We start from the raw sequence: 11930 nt of genomic DNA on the forward strand, positions 1-11930 counted from the left end.
CAGGCCATCTGGATGTATATGTGCAGGCTTGGGCTCAGAGGCCTGACATTCCTGTCTTCTTATGTTAATAAGAAAAATAAAACAAAATAGTCGTCAAGTGTTGGGCCAGTGAAAATTATGGGGGATGGTATGGAGAGATAATGGGTGGAGACTGAAGGAACATACAGGAGAGAAAGAAGAAAGATTTGGGATGAGTCACACTGGGAGCAGAGACTAGGGAGGGACCAATGTGTAAAAGAATGCCTGGACATCAGGCACCTCAGACCTATTTGCCCATTTTTTGACAAAAATCATCCAGGTCTTGTAAAATGGAGAAATCAGAAGTGTCATTTTCTGGCTATTTAGAACCATTATAGAGCTTGTATTGGGGCCAAGCAGTGTTGCAGAAGAAAATAAGATGCTTAGGTTTTAGGTCAGGTGAGAGTTGAAGAGGTTTTAAGTTTTTAAGAACATAGGCTAAAGGAGAAGATAGGGGAATGGAGGGCAGAAGATTGCCCATAGTGAAGGAGGTAAGTTTAAAGAGAAAGGTAGAGACACGGAGAAGGGGGTGGGTGAGCAGCCCTGGGCTGCAATGTGGGTGAGCAGCCAAAGCAGGTGTCCCCACAATTGACTTGCCACCAAGGGAATGTGGGTGAATGACCAAGGCAGGTGTCCCCACGGTGATCAGACACCAATGGAGTGTGGGTGAATAATCAGTCAGGCGTCCCCGCAGTGATTAAACACCAAGGGAAGATTGTCTTCCCGAGTCCGTGATCGGCACCCGAGTTTTGGGTCCATGGATAGAATGTGTCTCCTTTGTCTTTACTAGAGAGGAAAAAGAACTGGAATTGGAAGGACAGGGAGATTGAAGGGTAGCAAGAAAGGAAGATTGGAGGGTAGCAAGAAAGGCTGGAGAAGAGAGTGAAAAGACCACTTACCCGATTTGAAATTGGTGACATGTTCCTTGGACTGGTTGGTCTGAGGACCTGAGGTCGTAGGTGGATCTCCTCACAGAGTGAGGGCACGGATGGGGGACCAGTCTCCCGAAGGAGTCCTTCCGACCCGGGTCTTCCGCACCAAATTTCACACGTGTCCATGTGAAGAGACCACCAAACAGGCTTTGTGTGAGCAACCAGGCTGTTTATTTCACCTGGGTGCAGGTGGACCGAGTACAAAAAGAGAATCAGTGAAAGGAGATGGGGTGGGGCCATTTTATAGGATTTGGGTAGGTAATGGAAAATTACAGTCAAAGGGGGTAGTTCTTTGGCGGGCAGGGGTGGGTCACAAGGTGCTCAGTGGGGGAGCTTCTGAGCCAGCAGAAGGAATTTCACAAGGTAATGTCATCAGTTAAGGCAGAAACAGGTCATTTTCACTTCTTTTGTGATTCTTCAGTTACTTCAGACCATCTGGATGTATACATGCAGGCTTGGGCTCAGAGGACTGACAGTTTCCCTTTTCACTTGGTTCTCATCTTCTCTTGTCTTCCACCATGTCAGACGTGCCTTTCACCTTCCACCATGATTGTGAGGCCTCCCCAGCCACGTGGAACTGTGAATCCATTAAACCTCTTTTTCTTTGTAAATTGCCCAGTTTCAGGTATGTCTTTGTATCAGCAGCGTGAAAGTGGATTAACATACTCCCTCAAATAGGGATGATCATGATCATTACAATAGCTACAATCTTAGTATTTTTAAAGCACAGTACCTAGAATCCACTAATCTATGAACTGATCTTGAGCAAGCCTGTTTCCTACTCAGACCCCAAGCTCAGTATGAACATAACTTTCCATGCCTCTGTGCAATGCTGCGAAAGGCCTGCATACTTGGAGTCCATAGGACAGTGTGCTCAAAACACAAAAGTCCCAGTGACCCCCGCACCACTCGACATCAAAGCAAACGTGGCAGGAGTGTGTCCCCTGGCCACTTGCCTTCTCACTCGAGCAGACTGTGGATGTAGCACTTGCTCGTGGTAATTGTGGGTCTGACTTTCCAAAAGTACAAGTATGTGGCCACTTTAATCACTGAGCTTCAGTTTCGCTCTGTAAAATAGGGAGAACTAATAATCCCAGCTGCAGGGATTAAATGGTGGATGCAAACAGCCTTGTAAGAAGTTGTTATCTGTGCAGAGGAAAAATCGGGTGTCACTAGCATGGAAGGACCAGGAGGATACAGCCAGCCTTTCTCTGTCTTGTCCATCCCTTGGTCTTTTAAACGGGAGTGGGGCGGGGCCACAGCATCGATCACTCGGCACTCCTCTAGGCACTGCGTCGTGATCAGAGGAGCGGTGAGCGATCGATACTCCTATGCTAGCCTCTGACTTCTTGGGGGAGACAGCCGCGTGGTCCGACCAAAAGCAACGCGTAGTCGCCAGCCCAAAGGCGACTTGACACCGTCCCAGCTGAAGAGAGGTTAGTCTGAGCAACTCGAGAACGGGCTCAGCTCCAGTTCCTCAGAAGTGGAGAGGCCGGTTTCAGAGGCATAGACCGCGCAGGCGTCATGTGAAGCAGCAAAGCCCGACCTCGCCTGTGCGCCTTGGAAAGCCCGAGGCTGGCTCGCGTCGGCGCTTGCGCTCTGAGCCGGCCTGCGCTGCCAGATAGAGGGAAAGGCTCCGCGCGTGCGTAGTGCTCGTCTTCTGGCAGTGGTTTTGCGCATGCGTGAGGGCAGGCCCTTGAGGCGGGCTGCTGTGCGCTTTCGCGGTTCTTGGCGTCTAGTCGGTGTAGCCCTAGTGCGCCTGCGCGGGTTTTATGCCCTGCTGTGTAAGGCCGGCTGGAAACCATTCAGTCGTCAGGTCCCAGATAAGAGCCGCGAGAAATGTAGCCCCGGGAAAGGCGCTGAGGAGGAAAGGGGGTCTGAGGCCTCGGGGGGCTCAAGGCTAGTGCGGTGTACGTGGGACCCTCTGGGGCCTGGGTGTGTGGCTGCCCTAAGGAAAGGTGCTTGTAGCTCCGTAAGACTTAACGATGGGCATCGGTGCGTTTCCTAGCAACGGTAAGAATCGCCATGCTCGGGAGGACATGGGAGCAAGCCCGGGATCAGGAGGTGCGCTGGCGTTGGGGCCACACGGATGACCCAAACACAAAGACTGGGTGCCCCTTAGCCAAAGAGATCCTTGTGCCTTGAATAAAGCTTTCTGAAAATGTTCCGAACTTCTCTGGGAAGTTTTGCAAAGCTCTTGTGTTTGCACAGGTTTTGTGGAATACTGCCATAATAACATTGAAGAGATTAGAGAACCGGACTGCCTGTTCCAAGAAAGCCAGATGTAGGCTGACTTGTCCTGGAAGCCCCCTCTGAGAGGCTTTCTCATGACCAGCATGGTGCTCGCAGAGTGCCCACCCTGAGACCCTCTGCAAATCACAGTGAGGCTCTCAGAGAGGCTGTTCCACCCAGCCACCTTAAAGAATACTCAGGGAGGTGCTTTAGAGGAGTTGATGTTTAAAAATAATTTAAGGGTGGGCGCGGTGGCTCATGGCTGTAATCCCAACCCTTTGGGAGGCCGAAACAGGCCGATCACTTCAGGTCAGGAGTTCACGAGACCAGCCTAGCCAACATGGCGCAACCCCGTCTCCACTAAAAATACAAAAATTAGCTGAGTGTGGTGGTGCACACCTGTAATCCCAGCTACTCGGGCGGCCAAGGCAGGAGAATTGCTTGAACCTAGGAAGCAAAGGTTGCAGTGAGCCGAGATTGGGGCACTGCATTCCAGCCTGGGTGAGAGGAGACTCCGTCTCAAAAAAAATAAAAATAATTTGAAAGAATCCTGGGATGACAGGGCAGTGGTTTCCAAGAGGGATATATCCCGTAACCTACCAGGAACCCACTTTGCTAGTGTGCATAGTGAATTCTGTCTGTATGGTGAATTTATAAAGTCCAGGCCTGAGTCTTAAGGCTGTTATATACAGGCTGTATTTGGCTCCTTTTTGTTTAACACGACCAACAAGAAGCCTTTTATAAGATTCATCTTAGTCTTGTTTATAAATCCAGGAGAAAAACCACTCTGAGAGGTTAGCACATAACAGCCTATATTCTGACCTTCTTTGCAAGTTCATTTCATACACCAGCAGACAAGACTTTAAGGAGCATTTAGGGGCTGAATCAAGTCCACTCAAAAGCTGTTTTATGCAACCCGCGCTTGATCTTCCCCCTGAAAGCTGTTCCAGGTTATGAGGCCAGTTCACAAAGCCAGGACATAAGACCACTCAAGCTGTTTCTATACCTGATCCCCCAGCTCCCCTGCCAAAAAAAAAAAAAAGCCTTCCCTGGGCCGGGGATGCTGGCTCACGCCTGTCATCTGAACTTTGGGAGGCTGAGCCTCCCAAAAGAGTTAGGATGACAGGCGTGAGTCACTGCACCTGGCCTTAATATAAGACTTTGTAAACAGCAATTCAGTAAGGAGTTCTGGGAAGCCAATCAATAAAGCCAGGCCATAAGGCTACTCTGGCTGGTCCTTTCCTCTAGAAAATTGCTTGATACAACAAGAAGCCTTTTTTATCGGACCAGTATGTGGGGAATGTCGGAAGGCTGATGAGCCTGGACCTGAGACCATTCAGAAAGGGCGGATCACCTGAGGTCAGGAGTTCAAGACCAGCCTGGGCGACGTGGTGAAATCCCATCGCTACTAAAAATAGAAAAATTAGCTGGGTGTGGTGGTGGGCACCTGTAATCCCAGCTACTCAGGAGGCTGAGGCAGGAGAATCGCTTGAACTCGGGAGGCAGAGGTTGCAGTGAGCCGGGATGGCACCGTTGCACTCCAGCCTAGGTGACAGAGCAAGACTCTGTCTTTAAAAAACAAAAACAAAAAAACCAGCCTTCTCCAATCAACAAGAGGTCTTTGAAGGCCAATACCTGTTGAGCTCTGGGAGACTGACTTGTAAAGTGAAGATACGAGGCCACTCAGGCTTTTTCATATGGCTCAGGCTTTTTCATATGGCCCACATTTGGGTTACTGTAGGTGTCAGTTTGCCTGGAATAACACCAGTTTTTTACTGATGCAGACATAAATATTAATAGCATCTTGGTTTGGATGACCCACCTACACCTAGCCACTAGAAGGCTATCTGTACAACTCCCAATAAACCCTTTTATGTGGAGCTCTTGAAGGCCAGTCTGTGGCACCCCTCTCAAAGACTGCTTCACACATCTTTTTTCTTCTTGCAGATAACTGGCAAGTCACACATCTTATTCTTGACTCCCTTCTTTGGAAGCCTGTTTGTTTAGCCTTTTGTGTGTGTGTTCTTTTTTTTTAGGGGGGGGGAGGGACATAGTCTTGCTCTGTCACCCAGACTGGAGTGCAGTGGCTAGATCTCGGCTCACCCCAACCTCTGCCTCCTGGGTTCAAGGAATTCTCCTACCTCAGCCTCCCGAGTAGCTGGGATTACAGGCGTGCACCACCATGCTGGCTAATTTTTGTATTTTTAGTAGAGATGGGGTTTCACCATGTTGGCCAGGCTGGCCTGGAGCTCCTGACCTCAGGTGATCCACCCTCCTCGGCCTCCCAAAGTGTTAGGATGACAGGCGTGAGTCACTGCACCTGGCCTTAATATAAGACTTTGTAAACAGCAATTCAGTAAGGAGTTCTGGGAAGCCAATCAATAAAGCCAGGCCATAAGGCTACTCTGGCTGGTCCTTTCCTCTAGAAAATTGCTTGATACAACAAGAAGCCGTTTTTATCGGACCAGTATGTGGGGAATGTCGGAAAGCTGATGAGCCTGGACCTGAGACCATTCAGAAAGGCAGTGACCTGAGGCCTGCACCTGAATTTCCCAGGAGGCCTATCTCAAGTGGTTGGTGGTGTGAAGGCTGCTTCTCACAGCCCATGAGGCCAGCGACCCTGGAAGATTGCTTTACACAGCTAACAAGAGAGTGTTTCCCCAGCCAGACCAAGACTCCTTCTGTAAGGCCTTTTTGCACGGCTAACAGGAGCCAATGTGTCTGCTCCCTGCAGGGGTAGATGGACACAACAAACAACACTTTCCTGTCACTATGAAGAAACCACAGATCGATTTGTAAAACTAAGACAAAATCTGACTTCACTGGGTCCTCAGACAAGCCCCCATCTATAGAAAGGCCAGTTTTTAAAACAAGTTACAAGGGCCGGGCATGGTGGCTCACACCTGTAATCCCAGCACTTTGGGAAGCTGAAGTGGGCGGGTCACTTGTGGTCAGGAGTTCGAGACCAGCCTGGCCAACATGGCAAAACCCCGTCTCTACTAAAAATACAAAAATTAACCAGGCATGGTGGCAGTCGTGCCTGTGGTCCCAGCTTCTCAGAGGCTGAGGTAGGAGAATCACTTGAACCTGGGAGGCGGAGATTGCAGTGAGCTGAGATCACATCACTGCACTCCAGACTGGGTGACAGAGCAAGACTCCATCTCAAAAAACCATTTTGGAAGACTGTTTCCTGTGCCAGGAGGTGGCTGTTTGATATGGCAACTACATAAAAGGCCAAATTATGAGAGGTTTGGGGAAGTCTATGCGACCAGGCAGAAGACTTATACGGCCAGAATGCCACTTCACCATGCTGCCAACATAAGGCCTTGCAGGAGGCTATAGTTTTATTTTATTTTTTGAAACAGGGTCTCACTCTGTCGCCCAGACAGGAGTGCAGAGGCACAAACACGGTTCACTTGTAGCCTTAAACTCCTGAGCTCAAGCAATCTTCCTGCTTCAGTCTCCAGAGTAGCTGGGGCTACAGGTGTGTGCCACCACAGCCAGCTAACTAATTTTTTAATTTTTTTTAGAGAACAGGGTCTCGAATTCTTGGGCTCAAGCAGTCCTCCTGTTTCAGACTCCCAAGTAGCTGGGATTATAGGTGCCCTGCTGGAGGGTAGTGTATAATATCAATCTTGAGGCCTTTTGGGGAGGCCCTTTCAAGTGGCTTATACACAGGCAATCTGAAAAGTCATTTTGAAAACAAACTCATACAGCCATCCTGAACCTCTGTCTCTGGAAGATCATTATATATTGTCAACATAAGTATCTCTGAAGGCCTTTTGATGAGGCCATTCATTGAAGAGCTCTGCATTACAGAATAATAATAAGGCTATTTCATGCGGCCAAGAGGAGATTGTTTTGCACAGCCAACTCGCAGGACAAGGCTCTGTCCATTGGCCTTCAACATGACGTCTCCAAGGCCAAGTTGCAAAGTAGCAGATAGGCTGCCTTAGGAGGCAGTTTATGAAGATCAAATGTGAGGCCACCCTGGGAGGCCAGGTGACAAAGCAGCACATGGGGCCACTGGGCAAACCTGGCTACAAAGCCACACACGTGAGGCCACCTCGAGAACCTGGCTTTGTAAGGCTGATAGGCGCCCTGTGAGGGGCCATGTTATAAGGTCACTCTGAAACACCAGTTTATAAAGCCCGTAGTCTGCATTGCAGGGAACAGGTTTATAGCCCATTTGAAACCCTCTGGGAGGCCGTTTTCTAAGGTCGTCAAGAGACAAGTTTACAAAGCTGGTACGTAGAGCCCCAGTGGAAGCCAGTTTTATAGTAAGGCAATAAATGGTCTCCTGGGAGGCCTTTCCACCAGCCTTTTTGAGAAGCCAGGATATGAGGCCCCTGAGGTCTTTTGGATGCTCAAGATGAGACTTCTCCATGTTGTTCTATAAGATTCATAGAAGACACACAGGGGATAAGCCAGGAGGCCACCCAGGGAGGCCAGGGATGGGCCCATGTGGTGTCTTGTGCTGGCCTAGTGGATAAGTCCATGCTGGAAATTGGACTATGAAGCTCTCCAAGAAGGCTGTGAATGAGGCCAACAGAAGCATTTTAGGAGGTTAGAGATAGAACCCACCCTGGCAGGCTGGGGCTTTCTGAGGCCTACCACGCCCTGAGCTTGCTAGAAAGAATGTTCATTGTGAACCGAGGACAGAAATGAACTCATTGTGAGCTCAGCCCTGTGGATAGCTCCTTGAAGTCCAAAGAGCTCACCCTTGAGGGCAATGAGTGTTCTGGGCAGACACTGCCACTTACTCTGTAGTTTTGGACAAATTGCTAAACCTCTGAAATCTCAGTTTATTCATCTGTAAAACTCCCGCCGTAGGACTGCAAGGGACATGTTAATATATGTCAAGCATGCAGCATTGACATGGCACACAGGAGAGGGTGCTGAGATCAGCGGGAATTTAAGCCCTGCTTCTGCACAAATGATTGACCGTCGGCCTCGGGGCAAGCCACTTCTTTTTTTTTTTTTTTCAAATTTGAGACAGGATCTTGCTCTATCACCCAGGCTGGTGTCATGATCTCAGCTTACTGCAACCTTTGCCTCCAGGCTTAAGTGATCCTGCCACCTTCAGCCTCCCGAGTACCTGGGACCACAGGCATGTACCGCCATGCCCAGCTAATTTTTATATTTTTTGTAGAGACGGGGTCTTGCCATGTTGGCCAGGCTGGTCTTGAACTCCTGAGCTCAAGCGATCCAATTGCCTTGGCCTCCCAAAGCGCTGGAATTACAGGCATGAGCCACCGTACCAGCGTCCTCGAATACTTTTCAAAGTCTGGCACTCCCGGATGCCTGCCATGAGGTGGGCTCTGCTTCTAGGCTCCGGGGAAACATAGAGGAATGAGCTACATTCTTGCGCTGGTGGGGCTGGCAGTGCAGTGTTGGATAGACACACATGTAAGCCGGTGTTTTCGTACATCCTGACAAGTGCTGTAAGAGAAGCTCAAGGGCTGCAGGAACACAGCACACTGCTGGAGAATCTTAACAGGCCTCACATAGGGGTATTTAAGATGGGCCTTAAAGGTTGAGTAGGAGTTTGCCAGGCAGCAGAGGGGTATGGGAGGCCTTGCAGACAAGGACAATACACGTTCCTTTCTGAACATTTATCCAGTGCTCACTGAGTACCAGGTGTTGAGACAGGCCCTGAAGATACAGCAGGGACCCCAGACAGATGGGGGCCCTCCTCTCCAGAGCTTCTGCCCAGCAGAGAAAACCACTGTTGAAAAATCCTCACAGATGAGATGCAGGAAACTGCGGGAACGCACAGGGGATCAGGTCTGTCCTGGTGTCTGACTCTTGCTTCTCTCCACCTCCCCAGGCACGTGTCTGACTGAGCTGGCGGTGGCCTGATGGCTGGAGGCCCCCCCTGCCCTGCAGAGCCCCTGGCCAGAGAAGGCACTCTTTGGGAGGCCCTCAGGGCACTCCTGCCGCACACTAAAGAAGACCTGAAGTTGGACCTCGGGGAGAAAGTGGAGAGGGGCATGGTGACGTTGTTACAGCGAGCCACTGAGCTCTTCTACGAGGGCAGGAGGGACGAGTGTCTGCAGACCAGCGAGGTGATCCTGGACTACTCCTGGGAGAAGCTCAACACGGGCACGTGGCGGGACGTAGACAAAGACTGGCGCCAGGTCTACGCCATCGGCTGCCTCCTGAAAGCCCTGTGTCTGTGCCAGGCACCTGAGGATGCCACCACTGTGGCCACAGCCCTGCGGGTCTGTGACATGGGCCTGCTGATGGGGACGGCCATCCTGGGGGACATCCTCCTTAAGGTTGCCGCCATCCTCCAGGCACACCTCCCTGGAAAGAGGCCTGCCCACAGCTCCACCCCGGAGCAGCCCTGCACGAAGGTATGTGGGGGAGATTGCCCCAAGCACACTAGCCATCCAGCAATGCTGTTCTTCTAGAAATTCCGAGTCATCTCTCCCACGGTTTGAGGACTCGTAGCCTGCAACCCCTCTGATGGAAAATAGCATCTCCATTGATTCTGAATTTCTGTTTGTTTTTCGAAGTAGGCTCCCGTTCTGTCGCCCAGGCTGGAGTGCAGTAGTACGATCTCGGCTCACTGCGGCCTCCACTTCTTGGGCTCAAGCAATCCTTCTGCCTCAGCCTTGTTAGTAGCTGGAACTATGGCAGTGTGGCACCACACCCAGCTAATTGTTTTAGTTTTTCATTTATTTTTCATTTTTTGCAGAGATGGGGTCTCATTATGTTTCTCAGGTTAATCTGGAACTCCTGGCCTAAAGCGATCCCCCTGCCATGGCCTCCCGAAGCACTGAGGTGTGAGCCACTGTGCTCAGCCCTCAATGATTTTTGAAATGGAACAGCTCCATTCGTTTTGTCAAAAAAAAAGAAAGCTTCTTCCTTTTTTTTTTTTTTTTCGCAAAGGCAGTGCCCTTTCAGCAGAGAGGCAACAGAGAAGCTTCGTGGTTCCTGAGGGAAACAGCTTACAGCAATTGTGTGGGCGAGAGCTGCAGCCAGCAGTGGCCCGTTTCTTTCAGCTTCTTCTTGGTGGGCTTGCTGAAGTCTCACCCAGGCGAGGTGATACCTCTGGCTGCTCCTGTCTCTCTGCTCCTGGGTTTGGATGAGATACTACAACTAGCTGATGTCTGTTTTGGGGATCAATCTCTCCCACCTCTTGGGTCTGTATGCCTGTTCCAAAGAGCACCCCCAGGAACAGAGCATGGTTTACTCTGAAGGCTTCAGGTCCTGGTGCCCACACACAGGCCTCACTTACAACACCCCCAAGCAAGTCACTTAACCTCCTTTGAGCCTCGGTTTCCTTGTCTGTAGAGTGGCCGATAACGGACCCACAGAAAGAAATGACTAAGACTGTACTAGACACTCAGTAGTGGAATTATGGGATATTTCTGACAGTTTTCTAAATGCTGTGTTTTCAGAATTTCCTACAATGCATATTATTATTATTATTGTTATTATTTTTGAGACCGAGTCTCACTCTGTCGCCCAGGCTGGAGTGCAGTGGCACAATCTCAGCTCACTGCAACCTCCGCCTCCCAGGTTCAAGCGATTCTCCTGCCTCAGTCTCCTAAGTAGCTGGGATTACAGGCGCCTGCCACCATACCTGACAATTTTTGTATTTTTAATAGAGACAGGGTTTCACCGTGCTGGCCAGGCTTGTCTGGACCTCAGGTAATCCACCCACCTCAGCCTCCTAAAGTGCTGGGATTGCAGGCATGAGCCACAAATTATTTTTATGTAAGAAAAATGCAAGTGATTGACACTAAACACACATGCATGTAAACAAAATAAAAGAAAATCCAATAAAGGGAGAAGAAACATTTTCAACAAATATGTCAGATAATGAATATCTCTATTACGTAAGGAATGGTACAAATCTATAGGGAAAAAAATCTTGAGCCCCAGGAGGTAGACCAGGAACGTGAACAGACTGTTCACAAGAAGGAAATAGATCTGTTAAACAAATGTAATGTTCAGCCTCACCTCTGGTTAAAAAAATAAGAGAGAGAGATGCAAATAGCGAAACAGCATGTCATCTTTGGCTCTTAAGTTAGCAAACAAGGCTTCATATGATACCTGGTGTTGCCAAGGGCACCATGTGGCCAAGGGCATGGTGTGTGGGTTGCTCTTTTGTTTCTTTTTTTTACAGACAGGGTCTTGCCCAGTCACCCAAGCTGGAGTGCAGTGGCACAATCATAGCCTTCTGCAGGCCAGGCGTGGTGGCTCATGCCTATAATCTCAGCACTTTGGGAGGCCGAGGCTGGCAGATCACCTGAGGTCAGGAATTCGAGACCAGCCTGGCCAACATGGTGAAACTTCATCTCTACTAAAAATACAAAACTTTGCCAGACGTTCTGGCACACGCCTGTAATCCCAGCTACTCTGGAGGCTGAGGCAGGAGAATTGCTTGAACCCCTGAGGCGGAGGTTGTAGTGAGCCGAGATCATGCCACTGCACTCCAGCCTGGGCAACAGAGCAAGACTTGGTCTCAAAAAAACCAAAAAACTGGCCGGGTGTGGTGTCTCATGCCTGTAATCCCAGCATTTTGGGAGGCCAGGGCGGGTGGATCACAAGGTCAGGAGATCGAGACCATCCTGGCTAACATGGTGAAACCCCGTCTATACTAAAAATACAAAAAAAAAAATTAGCCGGGCGTGGTGGCGGGCGCCTGCAGTCCCAGCTACTCGGGAGGCTGAGGCAGGAGAATGGCGTGAACCCAGGAGGCGGAGCTTGCGATGAGCCGAGATCGCGCCACTG

The 11930-nt window shown here is 50.0% G+C and overlaps 1 protein-coding gene across 2 annotated transcripts in view; it reads left to right on the forward strand.

The window, feature by feature from the left end:
* Positions 1–2235: 2235 nt before the first annotated feature.
* The window catches only part of KDM8 (lysine (K)-specific demethylase 8), an 18793-nt gene continuing 9098 nt past the window's right edge, over positions 2236–11930 (forward strand). The window contains exons 1-3 of one of the 2 annotated variants that reach the window (XM_011933453.1): positions 2236–2386; positions 9013–9541; positions 10080–10151. In XM_011933453.1, the coding sequence (XP_011788843.1) occupies positions 9044–9541; positions 10080–10151 (570 nt within the window). In that variant the 5' untranslated portion in view covers positions 2236–2386; positions 9013–9043. The remainder of the gene's footprint in view (positions 2387–9012; positions 9542–10079; positions 10152–11930) is intronic. The other variant, XM_011933454.1, reaches the window with a different exon arrangement.

Source organism: Colobus angolensis, unplaced genomic scaffold, assembly GCF_000951035.1.
Source record: "Colobus angolensis palliatus isolate OR3802 unplaced genomic scaffold, Cang.pa_1.0 Scaffold128, whole genome shotgun sequence".
Classification (NCBI taxonomy): domain Eukaryota; kingdom Metazoa; phylum Chordata; class Mammalia; order Primates; family Cercopithecidae; genus Colobus; species Colobus angolensis.